Source organism: Symsagittifera roscoffensis, chromosome 7 (assembly GCF_963678635.1).
Source record: "Symsagittifera roscoffensis chromosome 7, txSymRosc1.1, whole genome shotgun sequence".
Lineage (NCBI taxonomy): Eukaryota > Metazoa > Xenacoelomorpha > Acoela > Convolutidae > Symsagittifera > Symsagittifera roscoffensis.
The window spans coordinates 59,472,059-59,492,971 of NC_087068.1; the positions used below are offsets into that span (position 1 = coordinate 59,472,059).

Below are 20,913 nucleotides of genomic sequence, written 5' to 3' on the forward strand. Positions count from 1 at the left end.
CTTTAAATCGTCTAAAATGACTGATTTCATTGCTTTTTTCTTTTGAATTTATGAAATTTTTGCGCAATCGGTTTTTCACTTATGAAAAAAGCCACCACTTGATTTTACTTCTTCAGTTAAAAGAGGACATTGTTAAATAATGGGCGCCATACAGAACTACGCATGTGCTCATATTGCGCAAGATTGTCAAAACAAACAAGCCAGTTTGACTGACAAATGCCGTTTTTGTATCATATCACAAACACCATAAATGGTAAGTTTTCTCTCCGACTTCAACGTATTCATAAGACTTTCTGCTTCAATGACGTATGAGAATTGATTCAATTACTTATGACCTCACAATGATCAAAGCTAGTCATCAAAAAGTAATGCTAAAACTTAGATTTTTGAATAGAGGTAATCAGGACAAGTCGACATGTCGTATATCTTACATATGTATAAATATGTTCTCATACTGTCGAAAGAGTCAAAAAAACGCTCGCAGACCAATTAGAGTATAATTTGACCAATTAATTTATTTTTTCATATTTTCAACCAGCGACAAGTGCTTTTCAAAAATATATCATTTACTCCTATAGAAGTTTAAATCACCTTTATAAAATCTCAAAACTGCCTTCTCACACAATTTATAAGCATTGTCTCTAAATTGCTTTAATTATGTTCCCATCTTGGATTTTCGTATTAGCGATGATAGCAACCATCGTCGAGACTGGCAGTGGAGAACTCCACAACAATCTAAACGAGCCGAAAAACAGAGCAGAAGCAGCCGCAAATCAGTTTGGATCTCCGGCACTGCAGCTTCATCCACTCAGCTGCCAGAAAGAGCGGGACCGATCTGGGTTTATATGGTCAAGGGGTCACTATTTTACAGGTAACTGTGACCTTCCAAACCATGACCCTCCAAAAAATTATAAGTGCAGTCAAATATCAGACCATGTGCATTTTGAACACAGAGTGTTACATGTCAGTCTTAAGTTGGCTCGTCATAGAATATAAATGACAACACCTGTTTAAGGGTACAATGGGTCAGATTGTAAGACGAGTCTATACACTCCGAAACAGACAACACCCAGTTTGGACACATCGGAAATGCGGATGACGAAAGATCTTGGGAATGGGTCCATTTGTTTGGAAAGGATCCAAATTCAGTAAGTTTTTTCTCTCTTATCATGTGAAAATAGGGGAGATGAAAAGTTTAGTTTCCTCTCAATGTCAATCTGCAGCAAATTAACAGGGAATTATTGCCCACTCATAAACAAGTCTTCTGTTGAGTCTCGACAAACTGAGACTTTTCATCTTCAATGAAAAACTTCACAAAAATAAGCCAACACTTACTTTTTCAAAAAGAAATAAAATCAACTTGCACGAGAAAATTGTCGATTGAATGCTTAATGGTTGGATTTAGTAGTTGTTTCTATCACGAATGAATATTGTTCAGAAAACGATGGAAAGACGTCTCTAATCTCCAAGGAATTCTAGTTGAGCTGATAATAGAGGGGAAACTGAGTGCACGAGGATGGCCGATTGAGTTCGAACGAACTCAAACGGAGTTCTTGTTGGGTCAGTTGAACTTGAACTATTCGACCGGACTGAACAACATCTTGTTCTGTTTGCAGCTGAATGAGTTCAACTTGACAGTTCTCTCGTCCAGTAAGTCGGTTAACAATATTGCAGACTTCTCCGAATAGAAAAGTTACCGCACTCACGACAGTGATAGGTTATGAGGGTACAGGGCATATTATGGTAATTTCATTATGGAGTCCAATAGCAAATAAAAATTAACTCTAGCAAACAAAAAACTGACAAAATGAAAATATTGCTAATATTTTACAGAGGAACATGAAAATGGTACAAAAGCAGATGACTTTTCAACACAAACGAAAAAAAAAGTGCGCTTCGTTATATCCGCTTAGATCGATAGTTTCCGGGATGTTAGGCAAGTGGTAGATGAGGCACTTAAAAATCATTGAGTTAAAACTCAGATTGTTGCAGGTCAAATGATCCAAATAATGGTCTGGATTAGTGAACTCCCAATTGACTACTCCGGTTCGAGACGTGAACCGCACCAGGCAAGACAGATAATCGGAGATATGGATCATAAATCGGACAGATTTGTTATTTGTGAGCTGGTAAATCTTGCAGGAATAACAATAATGCTCGTTTTAGGGCAAAAATTCTGACTGCCATTTGTTAAGGTTTCAAAAGGTTTAGCTTTAAAACAAAAAATTTAACAATAAACTAGTTAAATAGACAACAAAAATGACTTGCAAAAAAAATTATTTTCGTGTTCGACTCTCTAAACAACGCATTTCAAACGGTCAATTGGAAAATAATATAAAAAATTATAAAGTTTATGAGTTCAAAAATTTTCAACATCGTCCAAATTTTAACCTACGTTTCTTTCAGCCCTATTTTTTCAACCTCAACAGTTTTCTCACCCGCAATTGGTTTGATATACTTTTTTTTCTGAGCCCAATCTTTTTTAAAATTATTTTCAGTATAGCAATTAAGAACAAAGAAAGGTGGTTGCTGGCAAAAAAAAATCAGAATGTTTCGACCATTTTCTTGAAAAAAAAAGATTAAACAAAAAGCCTGAAACTTATTAAAATTGGCAAGATGAACAACAGTTTTAGTCACAAAGTGACTAGAAAAACAGTAAAAATAAATTTGGCAGATATTTTTGTAGTTTTTTATTCCAAAAATGGCGCTTCAAACTCCGAAAATTTGTTTTACCTGAGAAAGTTTAAGTTTTCAGGGCTTGAATAGAAAGTTCACGGCTCATCAGTTTTCTATAAGTAAAAAAAATGAAAAACGTGTAACTTGAATACACGTAGTTGTAATCATCAGATCAGCTTAACAGTGAAAAAAATAGCTAGAGTTAGAAAAAATGGGACGTCAGATTTTTTGAAAAGCAACGAGAACAATTTTATTAAGATGTTCGTTGTATTAGAAAACTAAGCTTTCTAAATATGTTTTTTTGGCAACATTTTAATGAATTTTATCAGAAAGTCTTTACTTTAGAGTTATATTTGGAGTAACAGCGCATTAGAGTAACGTTATATTTAGAGTAACAGCGCTTGTATATCTGGTATGGTACAGTGGTAATCTAATTTATCCGGACAAAACAAAATCAAAATAAAATCGAATCTTTTCAGAATTTTGTTGGGCTGTGTTGTGTGAGAGGTTTTTTCTGATAAAACTTTTTTATCAAGCAACTCTGTAATTTCAGCGTAATTCTTGTTGAACTAATAAAGCCACAATGACGCAATTTTGAAAGAGTATTTTGGTGTGAATTTCTCAAAACAAATTACATAAATTACGCAATTTAAGAAAACCGAGTTTGAAGTTTTTAACGTTGTTCGGTTAATTCGAATCATTCTGTAGAAAACTTTCATATGAAGCCATGAGCTCTCTGTATAAAAGTGCAAGTGGTTCAAAATAATTTTAAAAAATTCGAAAAAATTTGAACGGCGCTGATGGCTTTGTAAATTGATGTCGCGCTTGTAAAAGTTTAAGATTAACAGACGATTTTAGACAGCCATTAACGTTATTTCACGTTGAAGCAAGAAATATTTGAGATATTGCCTTGCTCCAAATTTGAACGTTTTTTTTTCGCGTTGAGCTTAGATAATTACGCGTTGAGCGAGAGAATTACGCATTCAGCACAGAAAATTTAATAAATGGTCCATTTTTTCAAATTGAAGTTACTTTGAGAAAAAAAAAACATTCAGAATCATGGCTCAAAAACTCTCAATATCGTTTAAAATTTGTTTGTATCAATGTCATATCATAATGAAGCCGTCTTATACTTTTCTGCTGGGAATCGGACAACTTTCTCAAACATTTTTGTTCCGACTTTCGATACGTGCTCGGGGTGGGTTTTTTTTTTCTTCAGACAAATTTCGCCTTTTAACTAGCCATTTATGACGGAGTTTTTTATATCATTCAAAAGGTATTGTTGTCCTGAGCTTAAATCTGAAAAGATATTTCACCTGTCATCATTTTTCATAAAGTTTGAGGGTTTAAAGATTGCCATTTAGGCCATTTTGGACAATTAACGCGCGATTAACGCGTAAGCGGAGGTTTAATCCTTCTTATAAATCGTCCCAAATTGGTTGAACGAAGCTTATTTGCCATAATTGATTTGTTACAAGGAACGAAATCTATCTTTTTGTACTTTAAATGGCGTGTGGGGAGATACTTTTCATAAAAATTTCAAATTTTAGAAGAAAAAAATTTCATTTTCTTTTATTTCATTTAGTTTTTTTTATGTTATTACTGCTGCTTCATAAACCTTAAAAAGCAGTCGGAACATTCAGGGCTTCGCCCTGATACGAGCAGTCTTGTCTTTTTTTAGTGTTGAAAAAAAGCTGCCGCAATATACTGCAACAATACGGCGGGAAATTAATGACAACTTGCTGTCAGATTTATTATGCAACAAACAAGTTGTTCTTTACTTTACTATTTTCAAATTTAGTATGTTTCATTGTACTCAGTTCCCTAGATAAATCTAACAAAGGATTTCAGAAGCAGTTTTTATGAGAATGGGAAATAACACAAAATTACATTTAACAGCAATCGAGATTCTTTTCAATTCATGCTCTGCTCAATTGCATGGCATTAGGTGATTCTAATTATTGGAAAATTTTTCTTTAAGAAAATGTCCAAACAATCAATGAAAAGAAAAATGTTCTCAATTTTATACAATTTCTGATCAACAACCATAAATTACTAATTTCAAGTTTCTAAAGTAGATTTTCAATTTGACTAAAATCCCTAAAAAACTGTGTATTTTAGCCATCGGAGATAAACATCATAGTCATTCCCATTGCTGTCGTGCTCGCTATTGTGACCTTCTTTGGCCTTCTTTTTCTGTTTGTTTCACTGCGTATGTGGAACACAAACCGCGGACAATGACAGCAACCCACGAACAAATACCCGACCCTAGTGATAGTGTATCAATTTATTTTTTCAAAACTGATATAAACTGCGAATGCTAACCATAATTGCCATAATCTCACTATACTTTTACATGCTTTTCAAAAAAGCATAAAAACCGGAACTTTTTGGTCAGTAGAAAGTTTAAATGCATTAAAATAAACACATAGAAAAACACTACATGTAAAAAATGCAGGTAAACTGTAAATGCAGGTAAACGCTTGCACAGAGTTTTCACAAGAAAAAACGAAAAACCTCCCTGAGCACAAATTTAGAGCACAAACACCCTGAAAAACGCTTTTCGAAAGTCAGAAGAAGTCAACTAGTTTTGCATGTAGTTTTGCACAATGTTTAGAGTGTACTTACCGAAACCCCTGCAAACCACAATTTAATTAAGAGCAAAAAATGCTAATGTATATGTGTTATTCAATGTGCACAAGGTCTACTAACTTGCCGGCTGAAGGTGCTATTTGTAGCCAGTTTGGTATTTTATTTTAGATTCATCCTTAGTTCAATTTATTAGTCGATTGATTTGTATACGAGAAAAACTGTAAATGAAGTCGTTAACAGCGCTGCCTATTTTTAAGTTAGTTGCTAAGAATAAACCTAATTAAACCAAAAAAAACGTTAAATAAATTTAAAATAAATCTTTAAAAAAAGAAACATTCTCATTCTTCGCATAGCGGTAAAAAATTCCATGGAGATCCTCAGATCGTGTTATCGATCCCCTCCGATGGCAACGATAGTGTGTGAGGACACGCTCTCATTTCACTCCTAGCTTCAGGTCTATCACAGCCTGACCGATTTAGGCTGCAATTGTGATGCAATAGTGAAACCACAATTCCACCCACCGACACGCAACTTAAACAACAAAATAATCGGTTTTGCGAAAATCAACGCCATTTTTTTTCAATTAGTTTTCTCATTTCCAATTGGATAGATTTCAGTTCGAACTATGTTGCTTGAACTAGTTATTAATAGAAATTTGAAAATCTCGAGCGTATCAACTACCCCAAAGTTACCATTACTTTATGAAAACTTTATTGGGCATTATTCTCTTTCAGACTATAAATCAAAGGTGCAATTTATCTGGAGAACAAAAGCTTAAATCAGCTCAAGTATTCCAAATTCTCGTCAAAAGCTGGAATAAAAGGCGTCATTATTACGAAAATTTGGCCACGGAAAGAAGCAGGTTGTTTTGTTTACACAGAAAAAATTTCTGCTTAAAAGCGTTTATTTTTTTCTTTAAATTATTACTCCTTCCTCGTCTGCCTCAGAAATAACAGCGATACAAAAATCAAAGTAGAGTCCAAAACGTTGAGAGATATGTTGTCCATCATTGATTGTTAGAATCAAAAATTATGATTTAAATTTTAATGAACTCGACTCGACTTTGCTCAATGGTGGCACACAATCTATTCTTTAACGCATATCGTTTTTTTAAAAGTTTGAATCAAATATTATTATGCCCGTGTTTCAACTAGCTTTGTATTACCTTCTTACGAAGGTTTACGTATTTTCACCTGAAAAAAAATTTATGGTTTTACTAGACAATATCTTGTAAAAAAAGACAACGAGAGCTACATAAATTCGTAATTAAAATACTTGAACTTTCAGAAGATTTTTAAAAAATGAGGTCAATCAAAAGTCATATTGATTTTTTCAACGCAAATTAATTTTACCTAAATTATAAAAAACCTTCATTCGAACCAATTTAAAAGTCAAGAAATCTCAACGCAAAAAAAATGTTACACTATCAAGCTAGCGAGCGTAGTGTTTGAGTTTGAGCTTTCCATGTTTTCAAAGCTAACTCGCAAATAAAATTCTAATTTATTGTTACTTTCGCTATAATCACTAATTGTATTATTGTTTTTCATAACGTCTGTACTGCTGCTTTATTGGTGGCTATTGTTTGATTATTGATAAGCCTCCGTGGCTGAGAGAACACAGCGTGAGTGTTTAAACCTCAAAATTGTAAGTTCGAATGCGATAAGTAGCAAAGCTATTTTCAGATTTTTTTCTACAATTTTCATTTTGCTTTATGAAACTGCGTTTTTGTCGCATTCTCCTTAGTTTTTTGCAATGGTCAGTCTTGCCTCTTTGTCAGAAACAGTAATTTTTATTTAATATTAACTTTAGCATTTTATCTATAAAATTAATTCAATTTTGAAAAACTTATGATAAAATTAGAAACAAAAAATGAACTTAAACTAATTTTGTTAGTTTGGAATTAAGCTCTCACTAAAAAAATTAATAATTTTTCTTTGGTATGTGTGTGCAAGCAAGGGTTAAAATCTGTTCACATTTGTTTTTAAGCCTTTTTGATCTTCGGTTTATACAGTTATCATTGATCACCTATTTCAAATATACTTCAAAAAGGATACTCAATTGGTGAACCACGATTGTCTCATTGATAAAACATTGTCTTAAAGGCTCATTGGATGATAAATATGATATAAAAATTGGTTAAAACTAGGGTTCAATTTATTTTTCAGGATTTTTTTGTCCTAAATTTGGAATTCCACTATTCAACTGAATGTTGTTCATTTTTTCAAAACATGGCAACGTTATTAGAAATTTTACAGGGTTTTCAAACTAGAATTAATGAAGGGAGTCATTTTAGCAATTTATAAAGAATCGAGTTTTTAGTAGGTTAATTAAATAAATGATTTGGAGCCGAATGTTGCCAATTTTCAAGTAATTTTTTCAAAATAAAACTGAAGACTAGGTTTCTTACGAGTATTCGGATGTTTAAATATGTTTCTGGAGAATTCATGATAGCTTCAAATTTATAAACACTAAAAAAAGAGAACTCTTGTCATATTTTCAAGTTGCCTACCTAAAAGTTAATTACAAAAAAATCTCCATCTACTTTTAAAAGTGTGAGCCAAACTGTTTAATTGATACTGTTATCGTAGCTCTCGTAGTTCATTTTAAGCTGATCTTAAGCTCTAGTGGTTCAGTTTAATTGTTTTAATGCTCTGAGAAAAAAGTTTTACTTGCTGACAGATTTTGAGTCAATTGTTGTCAATTTGCTGGTACGTTTTCCAAAACAATGTTTTCTTTTAGATATTTCGTATCGGGTATTCGGATGTTGTAAGATAGAAAGCTGGCAGATAGTTAAAAACTGTAAAAAGAAACAATAAAGCACAAAATATGACAAAACATGTAACAATTTAACATTTCCTATCAAAAAATTTACAACAAGATCTCAGCGTGAACCTTTTTTCTTTGATAAACAGTTATCGTAGATCTCCTGAAAACAGATTTAAATTTCAAATAGTGAACAATAGAGTAGTGAGTAGAATGATTCATAAGTAATATCCACGTTTCTCTTCAGGGGCGGATTTAGGGGGGCGGACGCCCCTCCCCCTCAGTTATCGACCCTAAAATTCCAGTGTTGGACTCTCATCCATTTTTGATGATGGATCTTTAAATTTTTCTAAAGGCGCCTTTGGCGCCAATTTATACTAATTTAAAGGGGATATAAAATATAATTGGATATAAGTACTAGATTTGAACTGGCTCCACCCATCCGGGGCTTAAAGAGTGTTAAATTTTACATTTTTATTGCAGTGTAGGATGGATGAAGAGATTTCTTGTTTCTTGGAGTGGTTTATTTTTTGCAGTGACTGCGTGAAGGAGAGGAGAGAAACGTCTGTTGGTAGTTCCAAGTAATTGTCTTCATAGAGAGAAGGGGCACAGTTGCTCGGGTTGCAGAAGTGGGTCTCGTTTACTCTAGATTCACTTGAGTGCAATGTTGTGCAGTTTTCGTTAAGCTAGGGCGAGACTACGTTCAAAGTGGAGTTTTTGACTTCTCTGTGTGAAGCGCCAAGTGACCAGGATCTGTATGTGAAGTCAACATCGGGTTGGCCATTGTGCTGCTTCAATGGGTACCTTTGCTGCGATTTTGTGTCCATACTTTAAATCCTGTGGGGGTTTTGAATACGGCAACAGACCAATTGAAATGCCGTTCCAAACTCGGAATATCACCGAGTTTACATCTTCCTTTGATGCTCGTTCCTACATTGCATTTTTAAATCTACATCTTGTTAGTGAGATCAGTTTTAGTTATTATTTTTAGTAGTTGCTTTCGCAAAAGCGTTTTTATTTAGTTTCGGTTATTTTAAAAGAGTTGCTCACTATGGAGCCACTCCAAGCAAAAATTGTGGATCGCCGTCGTAGCCTATGGTGAACGCATGTACTTCGAGCGACGTTATTCTGGTGGGTTATGCCAGAAGGGGATAATTATTGTCGTCTCTTTGAGCAGAGTCTCTTTTCGTGTTCAATTTTTTTATTAGACGATTTTCTATATTTGTCTTTGTTTGTGTCTTTCTATCAAAATAGATTGTTGTGTTTTAGGTTTTTCTTTTGATGTTTTGGTCTTCGAATAAAATTTGAACGTGGGTTTCAAAAGAACAATTTATCCAGTTTTAATCTTGGTTTAACCTGATTTGAGTACCATTGGACTTTCTTAAACATGCGATTGGTTAGTGATTCAGTTTGATGTTGTGGATGTTTTCGAGTAGGGCTACTTCAACCGACTGTACATATTTGTGGGCAAGTATGATGGGACGGGCGTCATCTAGTGCAAATGTGATAGACAAGGAGCAAAATTTGTTCATCTGTCGGACCGGATCTTAATACGCATAAGTACGGAGAATACCGTGCAAGTTACTAAATTTAATCTAATTTAAAAATAATACTAAAAATAATCTTATTTGACGAAGAAATTTTCAGTTAGTTGAGGGTTAATGTTAGGATCATCAAAATGCGGGGAATCTTCCGTATATCTGGCGACAGTATGATCGTAATGGTTAATAGAAAACCGTTAGCTCGTTGTGCCATGAATCTATTTAGTGTTCGGGTTCAACCTAAGGTGTTAAATTGATTTTTGTGAAGTGCGGTGGAAAACCTTTTGATTTTTTAATTTATCCATTTTGGGCTGACCGACCCTAATGTTTTTTCAAGGGGCATTTGGCTGTTAATCGGAAAAAAACCAAAGCTCATTATGAATATAATCATGTGATCCTGCAATTTATTAAAAAAGCCTGCTCGCTTGCTTTTAATGCTCGAAATTGGGTTAAAACTCAAGATTTTAAACCAGTTTTTCTCGACACAAAAACATTTATTGAACAGTAATATTATTCGTGGTATCTGATACTGCATATAAAAAAATTAATGCACATCCGAAAACAAAGTTCTTCTCCGTTTTCGAAGATCGGAACGCATAGATTTTTTAAAAGAAACTTCACAAACTTGTGTGGTTTTTTTTGTAAATGGTAATAGAGCAAGAGTATATAGACGCGTAAAAAGCTAGCAAATTATTGCTCCGACCATTTGAAAGATAGTGAGGAACTTTGTATTTGGGTTTCTTTCAGTTTTTTACTTCGATTGTTATTCACGCAAAATCAGCTACCACAAAAAATTATCTGAGACTTTTCGGATAGGGTGTTGTTGAAGGTATGTGTGTGTGCATTTTAGGGGAAGTGGTGGGGACATGAAATTAGTGTAATTTTCACGTACGTTTACGGTAAATGCTGGCAAGGTGAAAGTAGTGCTAAAGGGGAAATGAAAATAGTTGGAGTTATTATAAAAAGTTTAGTTGGTGGGGGGGCAACAAGTATAAACAAAACAATTAGTATGAATTTTTCAATGGACGCAATATCGTCAAAAATTACCACCAAGGTTACCCTTCAAGTTCTCCCCGACTTTCCCCTGTGATCTTAATTTTTTTTTGGCTATGTAAACATTTGCTGGAAAAATTTAAAAAACCCAAGGTTGCGAATCGATTATAAATACAATTTGTGATTAAGCAATCGGTTATAATCCGTCAAAAATGATTATTTTTTTTGAGAATATCGATCGTAATCCAAATGCTAGTTAGTTTTTTGCAAAATCATATTCTCGCACTTTCATTCTAGGTCTTTTCAATGTTATCAACCAGAAACCATTGCTGAAAACACGCTCAAACTGGGTCTTCGAAATTTTCCCCCGCCAAAGCAGCGAGTCTTGGAAAATAATTCACTTTTAGTGGAACTTTACTTTACTCCGACCTTGTTTACTTTACTCAAGCAGTGGATACGAGCTGTAAAAACTGTTTGCACGGAGAAACTATTTTTACAGCTCGTATCAACTGTTGGCAAGGTATAGTAGGACAAATAGCAGGTCAAATAGGACCAAAAGTTCTCGAAGGTTTATAGTGGAACCACTATCGGGCCGCTATTTTTGATGTACAATGAATTAATCAATGACGCTGAAGAACATTCATCAGATTGTGAATATTAACGTACGTACATCAGATTCATCAGATTGTGATTAATAACGTACGTACATCACCTTGCATGTGAATACTAACGTACGTACATCAGATTTATCAGATTCAATAATACGTGCTTTGGTAAGACAGACGCACCGCACAGGATTTGTCTTAACTTCAATATATGTGCACATTTTTATTTATAAAACTGATGACTTTCATTCAAAACAACGAAAATATGTCCACATCGGCACTGATTGCAGTTTTACGGGCACTGATTGCTGTTTTTACTTTCTAGAATTTTTTTCTACTATAGTGGCCACACAATATCCAACTTGTCATGTGAATATTAACGTACGTACATCAGATTCAATAAAACATGCTTTGGTAAGACAAACGCACCGCATATGATTTGTCTTAATTTCAATGCGCGAAGGTCCGAATGTGGAAAAAAATCAGCCAATCAGAACCTCCCTGAGCACAAATTTAGAGCACGAACACCCTGAAAAACGCTTTTGGAAAGTCAGAAGAAATCTCCTGAAAACAGATTTAAATTTCAAATAGTGAACAATAGAGTAGTGAGTAGAATGATTCATAAGTAATATCCACGTTTCTCTTCAGGGGCGGATTTAGGGGGGCGGACGCCCCTCCCCCTCAGTTATCGACCCTAAAATTCCAGTGTTGGACTCTCATCCATTTTTGATGATGGATCTTTAAATTTTTCTAAAGGCGCCGTTGGCGCCAATTTATACTAATTTAAAGGGGATATAAAAAATAATTGGATATAAGTACTAGATTTGAACTGGCTCCACCCATCCGGGGCTTAAAGAGTGTTAAATTTTACATTTTTATTGCAGTGTAGGATGGATGAAGAGATTTCTTGTTTCTTGGAGTGGTTTATTTTTTGCAGTGACTGCGTGAAGGAGAGGAGAGAAACGTCTGTTGGTAGTTCCAAGTAATTGTCTTCATAGAGAGAAGGGGCACAGTTGCTCGGGTTGCAGAAGTGGGTCTCGTTTACTCTAGATTCACTTGAGTGCAATGTTGTGCAGTTTTCGTTAAGCTAGGGCGAGACTACGTTCAAAGTGGAGTTTTTGACTTCTCTGTGTGAAGCGCCAAGTGACCAGAATCTGTATGTGAAGTCAACATCGGGTTGGCCATTGTGCTGCTTCAATGGGTACCTTTGCTGCGATTTTGTGTCCATACTTTAAATCCTGTGGGGGTTTTGAATACGGCAACAGACCAATTGAAATGCCGTTCCAAACTCGGAATATCACCGAGTTTACATCTTCCTTTGATGCTCGTTCCTACATTGCATTTTTAAATCTACATCTTGTTAGTGAGATCAGTTTTAGTTATTATTTTTAGTAGTTGCTTTCGCAAAAGCGTTTTTATTTAGTTTCGGTTATTTTAAAAGAGTTGCTCACTATGGAGCCACTCCAAGCAAAAATTGTGGATCGCCGTCGTAGCCTATGGTGAACGCATGTACTTCGAGCGACGTTATTCTGGTGGGTTATGCCAGAAGGGGATAATTATTGTCGTCTCTTTGAGCAGAGTCTCTTTTCGTGTTCAATTTTTTTATTAGACGATTTTCTATATTTGTCTTTGTTTGTGTCTTTCTATCAAAATAGATTGTTGTGTTTTAGGTTTTTCTTTTGATGTTTTGGTCTTCGAATAAAATTTGAACGTGGGTTTCAAAAGAACAATTTATCCAGTTTTAATCTTGGTTTAACCTGATTTGAGTACCATTGGACTTTCTTAAACATGCGATTGGTTAGTGATTCAGTTTGATGTTGTGGATGTTTTCGAGTAGGGCTACTTCAACCGACTGTACATATTTGTGGGCAAGTATGATGGGACGGGCGTCATCTAGTGCAAATGTGATAGACAAGGAGCAAAAATTAGCTGACCGACCCTAATGTTTTTTCAAGGGGCATTTGGCTGTTAATCGGAAAAAAACCAAAGCTCATTATGAATATAATAATGTGATCCTGCATTTTATTAAAAAAGCTTGCTCGCTTGCTTTTAGTGCTCGAAATTGGGTTAAAACTCAAGATTTTCAAACCAGTTTTTCTCGACACAAAAACATTTATTGAACAGTGATATTATTCGTGGTATCTGATACTGCAAATATAAAAAAATTAATGCACATCCGAAAACAAAGATCGGAACGCATAGATTTTTTAAAAGAAACTTCACACATTTGTGTGGTTTTTTTTGTTAGTGGTAATATAGCAAGTGTATATGGACGCGAAAAAAGCTAGCAAATTATTGCTCCGACCATTTGAAAGATAGTGAGGAACTTTGTATTTGGGTTTCTTTCAGTTTTTTACTTCGATTGTTATTCACGCAAAATCAGCTACCACAAAAAATTATCTGAGACTTTTCGGATAGGGTGTTGTTGAAGGTATGTGTGTGTGCATTTTAGGGGAAGTGGTGGGGACATGAAATTAGTGTAATTTCCACGTACTTTTACGGTAAATGCTGGCAAGGTGAAAGTAGTGCTAAAGGGGAAATGAAAATAGTTGGAGTTATTATAAAAAGTTTAGTTGGTGGGGGGCAACAAGTATAAACAAAACAATTAGTATGAATTTTTCAATGGACGCAATATCGCCAAAAATTACCACCAAGGTTACCCTTCAAGTTCTCCCCGACTTTCCCCTGTGATCTTAATTTTTTTGGCTATGTAAACATTTGCTTGAACAACTAAAAAACCCAAGGCTGCGAGTCGGTTATAAATACAGTTTGTGATTAAGCAATCGGTTATAATCCGTCAAAGATGATTATTTTTTTGAGAATATCGATCGTAATCCAAATGTTAGTTAGTTTTTTGCAAAATCATATTCTCGCACTTTCATTCTAGGTCTTTTCAATGTTATCAACCAGAAACCATTGCTGAAAACACGCTCAAACTGGGTCTTCGAAATTTTCCCCCGCCAAAACAGCGAGTCTTGGAAAATATTTCACTTTTACTGGAACTTTACTTTACTCCGACCTTGTTTACTTTACTCAAGCAGTGGATACGAGCTGTAAAAACAGTTTGCACGGAGAAACTATTTTTACAGCTGGTATCAACTGTTGGCAAGGTATAGTAGGACAAATAGCAGGTCAAATAGGACCAAATGTTCTAGAAGGTTTATCGTGGAACCACTATCGGACCGCTATTTTTGATGTACAATGAATTAATCAATGACGCTGAACAACATTCATCAGATTGTGAATATTAACGTACGTACATCAGATTAATCAGATTGTGAATAATAACGTACGTACATCACCTTGCATGTGAATACTAACGTACGTACATCAGATTTATCAGATTCAATAATACGTGCTTTGGTAAGACAGACGCACCGCACAGGATTTGTCTTAACTTCAATATATGTGCACATTTTATTTATAAAACTGATGAAATTCATTCAAAACAACGAAAATATGTCCACATTGGCACTGATTGCAGTTTTACCGGCACTGATTGCTGTTTTTACTTTCTAGAACTTTTTTCTACTATAGTGGCCACACAAAATCCAACTTGTCATGTGAATATTAACGTACGTACATCAAATTCAATAAAACATGCTTTGGTAAGACAAACGCACCGCATAGGATTTGTCTTAATTTCAATGCGCGAAAGTCCGAATGTGCAAAAAAAAATCAGCCAATCAGATTTCAGTAATCTAAAACTTGGAAAGAAAGTAAACAATTCCATGGACTGAGGTATTGAGATTGGCTGAATATAAAAACGGCAGAAATATGCAAAACCCAAATATTGTCATTGACCGCCGCAAAATTGGGACAAGTTTTTTCATTTCAAGGGTTTCGTAAGGAAAAATAAACTGTTTCTTCGTTTACTTCTTTGTAATTGAATGGCAACTGCTTCTTTTAAAAATTGACTTTCGGCTAATTTTGTTTTCGATTTTTCGCGCACAAGTTTTTTCGCGCATGAGAATAGCCCCCATTAACGTACGTACAATAAATTAATCGGTTACATATCAGTATTTAGACAACCGCGTATGCAGACTGGTCAGTATTCAGACAACCGCGTAAGCAGACTGGTCAGTATTTAGACAAATACTGTTTCAGCCAATCAGAATCGAGACAAAGAAGAAATTAATAAATAATTATGATTTATTTTGGTTTATTTAGGTCTTTTCTCGATTCTGATTGGTTCATACAGTATTTGTCTAAATACTGACGAGAATGAATACGCGGCTGTCTAAATACTGGCTGCACTCCGAATTAATCAATGACGCTGAACAACATTCTAGAACCTTCTAGAACTTTCTAGAACTCTTTCTACCATAGTGGCCACGCAATATGCAACTTGTCATGTGAACATTGCCGTACGTTCATCAGATTCATGAGATTCAATAACACGTGCTTTGGTGAGACAGACGCACTAATTTCAAAATGTGTGCACATTTTTTATTTATAAAACTATGACGTTCATTCAAAACAACGTTATTATGTCCACATCGGCACTGATTGCTGTTTTAACTTCATTATTTTATACTTATAGCCAATTATCAGTTCCATCAATTTATGCTTGTTTTCGACTTATCGCATACAAAACTATCTTTATTTTTCACAGCTCGTATCCACTGCTGGATATAATTTCTCAAAACTTCACGTTTCCAAAGTTTGCCAGATCTACTTCAAATTTTTTTGAAAGCTATATCACGTGTTTGCATAGTATTCATCACACAACTCCAATTAATTTTCTCCCTCTAAAGCTGTATCCGCTTTCTTTTATTATTACAAGATTTCCCAAATTGGTTCTTACACATAGAAGGTGCAGCCATGCTCCCACTTATGTTTCTGTTCTTGCTGTCAATTATTTTCTGTGCAAATAGCGCAGAGCTTCGGAACGATGGAAAATATCAGAAGGACAGAGCTTCTTCAGCTGAGAACCAGTTGGGAGCTCCAACTCATTCCTCGCACTCACTCAGAAGCGAACAAGGTCGGAGTCAATCTGGGTTCTCGTGGATCTCCGGACATTATCACCCAGGTAACTTTCACACTCCTCATGAGCAAACAGAACATAGGAGACGTGAAAGTAACAGACTATGATCATTCCTAACAGTATTATGTTGTATATGCCTTGTTAACTTGCTTCGAGGCAGACTAAACTTGGCAACACATGTTTAAGGGTACAATGGGTCGGAGTGTAAGATGAGTCTCTACACTCCGAAACAGACCACACCCAGTTTGGACACATCGCAAATGCGGATGAAGAAAGATGTTGGGAATGGCTCCATTTGTTTGGAAAGGATCCAAATTTAGTAAGTTTTTTCTCTCTTATCATGTGAAAATAGAGGAGATGAAAAGTTTAGTTTCCTCTCAAGGTCAACCTGCAGCAAAATAATCAGAGAATTATTGCCAATTCATAAACAAGTCTTCTGTTGAGTCTCGACAAACTGAGACCTTTCAACTTCAATGAAAAACTTCACAAAAATAAGCTTACACTGATATGGTCAAGGGGTCACTATTTTACAGGTAACTGTGACCTTCCAAACCATGACCCTCCAAAAAACTATAAGTGCAGTCAAATATCAGACCATGAGCATTTTGAACTCAGAGTGTTACATGTCATTCTTAAGTTGGCTCGTCATAGAATATAAACGACAACACCTGTTTAAGGGTAGAATTGGTCGGAGTGTAAGATGATTTTGTACACTCCGAAACAGGAGACGCCCAGTTTGGACACATCGGAAATGCGGATGACGAAGGATGTTGGGAATGGGTCCATTTGCTTGGAAAACACCCATATTCAGTAAGTTTCTTTTCTCCAATCATGTGAAAAGAGAGGAGATGAGAAATTTAGTTTCCTCTCAATGTCAATATGTAGCAAAATAACAGGGAATTATTGCCAATTCACAAACAAGTCTTCTGTTGAGTCTCGACAAACTGAGACCTTTCAACTTCAATGAAAAACTTCGCAAAATAACCTTACAATTACTTTTTTGAAAGCAAACAAGACTGCTTGTATCAGGGCAAAGCCCTGGATGTTCCGACTGCCTTTTGAGGTTTCATGAGCACTAATAACAAAAAAAAATAAAAATAAGAAAATAAAATGAAATTTTTTTTCTAAAATTTTAAAATTTTTATGAAAGTCATCCTCCCACACGCCATATAAAGTACAAAAAGATAGATTTCGCTCCGATTATTATACCAATTATGGCATATAAGCTTTCTTGAACCAATTTGGAACCATCTTTAAACCCCCATAACTTTACGAAAAATGGTCACAGATGAAATATCTTTTCAAATTTAAGCTCAAGACAACAATATCTTTTGAATGATATAAAAAAATTCCGTCAAAAATGGCTAGTTAAAAAGTCTGTCTGAAGTTTGTCTGAAGAAAAAAAAACCAAAAAAAACCCGAGCACAAATATTTTGTTACTTTTGTATCGAAAGTCGGAACAAAAAAAATCCAACAAAATTGGCTAGTTAAAAAGTCGAAATTTGTCTGAAGAAAAAAAAACCCACCCCGAGCACAAATATTCCGTTACTTTCGTATCGAAAGTCGGAACAATAAAATCAGCTTGCACGAGAAAAATGTCGATTGAATGCTTAATGGTTGAATTTAGTAGTTGTTTCTATCACGAATGATTGTTGTTCAGAAGAAGATGGAATGACGTCTCTAATCTCCAAGGAATTCTAGTTGCACTGATAATAGAGGGGAAACTGAGTGCACGAGGATGGCCGATTGAGTTCGAACGAACTCAAACGGAGTTCTTGTTGGGTCAGTTGAACTTGAACTATTCGACCGGACAGAACAACATCATGTTCTGTTTGCAGCTGAATGAGTTCAACTTGACAGTTCTCTCGTCCAGTAAGTCGGTTTACAATATTGCAGACTTCTCCGAATAGAAAAGTTACCGCACTCACGGCAGTGATAGGTTTTGAGGGACAGGGCATATTATGGTAATTTCATTATGGAGTCCAATAGCCAATTAAAAGTTGACTCTAGCAAACAAAAAACGGACAAAAGGAAAATATTGCTAATATTTTACAGAGGAACTTGAAAATGGTACGAAAGCAGATGACTTTTCAACACAAACGAAAAAAAGTGCGCCTCGTTATATCCGCTTAGGTCGCTAGTTTCCGGGATGTTAGGCAAGTGGTAGATGAGGCACTTAGAAATCGTTGAGTTAAAACTAAGATTGTTTCAGGTCAAATGATCCAAATAATGGTCTGGATTAGTGAACTCCCAACTGACTACTCGGGTCCGAGACGAGAACCGCACCAAGAAAGACAGATAATCGGAGATATGGATCTTACATTAGACAGATTTGTTATTAATGAGCTTGTAAGTCTTGCAGGAATAACAATAATGCTCGTTTTAGGGCAAAAATTCTGACTGTCAGTTGTTAAGGTTTCCAAAGTTTTAGCTTTAAAACAAAAAATTTAACAAAAAACTAATTAAATAGACAACAAAAATGACTAGCAAAATATTTATTTTCGTGTTTGATTCTCTAAGCAACCTATTTCAAACGGTCAATTGGAAAGTAATATAAAAAGTTATAAAGTTTGTGAGTTCAAAAATTTTCAACATCGTCTAAATTTTAACCTACGTTTCTTTCAGCCCTATTTTTTCAATCTCAACAGTTTTCTCAAACGCAATTGGTTTGATATACTTTTTTTCTGAGCCCAATCTTTTAAAAATTTTTTTTAGTATAGCAATTAAGAACAAAGAAAGGAGGTTGCTGGCAAAAAAAATCAGAATGTTTCGACCGTTTTCTTGAAAAAAAAGATTAAACAAAAAGCCTGAAACTTCGACGCTCTTATTAAAATTGGCAAGATGAACAACAGTTTTAGTCACAAAGTGACTAGAAAAACAAAAAAAAATAAATGTGGCAGATATTTTTGGAGTAACAGCAAAAAGTTTGGAGTAACATCGCTTGTATATCTAGTATGGTACAGTGGTAATCTAATTTATCCGGACAAAACAAAATCAAAATGAAATCGAATTTTTTCCAGAACTTTGTTGGGCTGTGTTGTGTAGGAGGTTTTTTCTGATCTAAGTTTTTCATCAAGCAACTCTTTAGTTTCAGCGTAACTCCTGTTAAACTAACAAAGCCACAATGACGCAATTTTGAAAGAGCTTTTTGGTCTGAATTTCTCAAAACAAAATACATAAATTAAGCAATTTAAGAAAACCGAGTTTGAAGTTTTTAACGTTGTTCGGTCAATTCAAATCATTCTGTAGAAAACCTTCATATGAAGCCATGAGCTCTCTGTATAAAAAAGCAAGTGGTTCAAAATAATTGACGCAATTTTGAGCATTGCAATTGGAGCAATTGGAGCATTTTGGTCTGAATTTCTCAAAACAAGTTTTTTTTTCGTGTTGAGCTTAAATAATTACGCGTTGAGCGAGAGAATTACGCGTTTAGCATAGAGAATTTATTTATTGGTCCATTTTTTCAAATTGAAGTTTCTTTGAGAAAAAACAGTCATAATCATGGCTAAAAAACACTCAATATCGTTTAAAATTTGTTTGATGTATCAATTTCAGATCATAATGAAGCCTTCGCTTGCGTTTCTGTTGGGAATCGGACAACTTTTTAAAACATTTTTTTTAGTGTCGAAAAAAAGCTGCCGCAATATACTGCAACAATACGGTGGGAAATAAATGATAACTTGCTGTCAGATTTTTTATGCAACAAAAAATTTGTTCTTTACTTAGTATGTTTAGTATGTTTACTTGTCGCTCAGTTCCCTAGATAAATCTAACAAAAAATTTTAGAAGCAGTTTTTTTTGAGAATGGGAAAAAACACAAAATTATATTTAACAGCAATCGAGATTTTTTTCAGTTCATGCTCTGCTCAATTGCATGGCATTAGGTGTTTCTAATTATTGGAAAGTTTTTATTTAAAAAAATGTCCAAACAATCAATGAAAAGAAAAATGTTCTCAATTTTTTACAATTTCTGATCAACAACCATAATTTTAGTAATTTAAAGTGTCTAAAGTAGATTTTCAATTTGACTAAAATCCCTAAAAAACTGTGTATTTTAGCCATCGGAGATAAACGTCGTAGCTAGAGGCAAAACGGACATCATCATAGTCATTCCTATTGCTGTCGTGCTCGCTATTGTGACCTTCTTTGGCCTTCTTTTTCTATTTGTTTCACTGCGTATGTGGAAACAAACCGCGGACAATGACAGCAACCCACGAACAAATACCCGACCCTAGTGATAGTGTATCAATTTTTTTTTCAAAACTGATATAAACTGCGAACGCTAACCAGATTTGCCATAATCTCATTATACTTTTACATGCTTATCAAAAAAGCATCAAAAACCGGAATTTTTTGGTCTGTAGAAAGCTTAATTGGATTAAAATAAACACATAGAAAAACACTGTAACAAATGCAGGGAAACTGTAAATGCAGGTAAACGCTTACACAGAGTTTGCACAAGAAAAAACGAAAAACCTCCCTGAGCACAAATTTAGAGCACAAACACCCTGAAAAACGCTTTTCGAAAGTCAGAAGAAATCAATTCGTTTTGCATGTAGTTTTGCACAATGTTTAGAGTGTACTTACCGAAACCCCTGCAAACCACAATTTAATTAGGAGCAAAAAATGCTAACGTATATGTGTTATTCAATGTGCACAAGGTCTACTAACTTACCGGCTGAAGGTGCTATTTGTAGCCATTTTGGTATTTTATTTTAGATTCATCCTTAGTTCAATTTATTAGTCGATGAGGGCC

The 20,913-nt window shown here is 34.8% G+C and overlaps 2 protein-coding genes across 3 annotated transcripts; both read left to right on the plus strand.

The window, feature by feature from the left end:
• Window positions 1-345: 345 nt before the first annotated feature.
• On the plus strand, window positions 346-20,392 carry LOC134851291 (uncharacterized). Of its 2 annotated transcripts, none has more exons than XM_063867305.1 (5): window positions 346-871; window positions 1,016-1,148; window positions 1,439-1,650; window positions 1,993-2,129; window positions 20,216-20,392. In XM_063867305.1, exons 1-5 carry the CDS (start codon window positions 658-660, stop codon window positions 20,390-20,392), a joined length of 873 nt encoding a protein of 290 aa, XP_063723375.1. In that variant the 5' UTR covers window positions 346-657. The 2 variants fall into 2 exon arrangements, with proteins under 2 accessions (XP_063723375.1, XP_063723376.1); XM_063867306.1 differs by lacking the exon at window positions 20,216-20,392 and adding an exon at window positions 4,798-5,558.
• Window positions 15,729-19,266, plus strand: LOC134851277 (uncharacterized). Its single transcript, XM_063867283.1, has 6 exons — window positions 15,729-16,202; window positions 16,344-16,476; window positions 16,835-16,967; window positions 17,818-18,029; window positions 18,370-18,506; window positions 19,252-19,266. The coding sequence occupies exons 3-6, from the start codon at window positions 16,858-16,860 to the stop codon at window positions 19,264-19,266; spliced, it is 474 nt and encodes a 157-aa protein (XP_063723353.1). The 5' UTR covers window positions 15,729-16,202; window positions 16,344-16,476; window positions 16,835-16,857.
• Window positions 20,393-20,913: the final 521 nt, after the last annotated feature.

Bases quoted from the DNA above. Each gene is read 5' to 3' on its own strand.
- LOC134851277 (XM_063867283.1), top strand. From the start codon at position 16,858: ATGATTTTGTACACTCCGAAACAGGAGACGCCCAGTTTGGACACATCG. The intron at 16,968-17,817 runs GTAAGTTTCTTT...ATTGTTGTTCAG, and splicing joins TTGGAAAACACCCATATTCA to AAGAAGATGGAATGACGTCT. The intron at 18,030-18,369 runs GTAAGTCGGTTT...AGATTGTTTCAG, and splicing joins CTTGACAGTTCTCTCGTCCA to GTCAAATGATCCAAATAATG.
- LOC134851291 (XM_063867305.1), top strand. From the start codon at position 658: ATGTTCCCATCTTGGATTTTCGTATTAGCGATGATAGCAACCATCGTC. The intron at 872-1,015 runs GTAACTGTGACC...CACCTGTTTAAG, and splicing joins AAGGGGTCACTATTTTACAG to GGTACAATGGGTCAGATTGT. The intron at 1,651-1,992 runs GTAAGTCGGTTA...AGATTGTTGCAG, and splicing joins CTTGACAGTTCTCTCGTCCA to GTCAAATGATCCAAATAATG.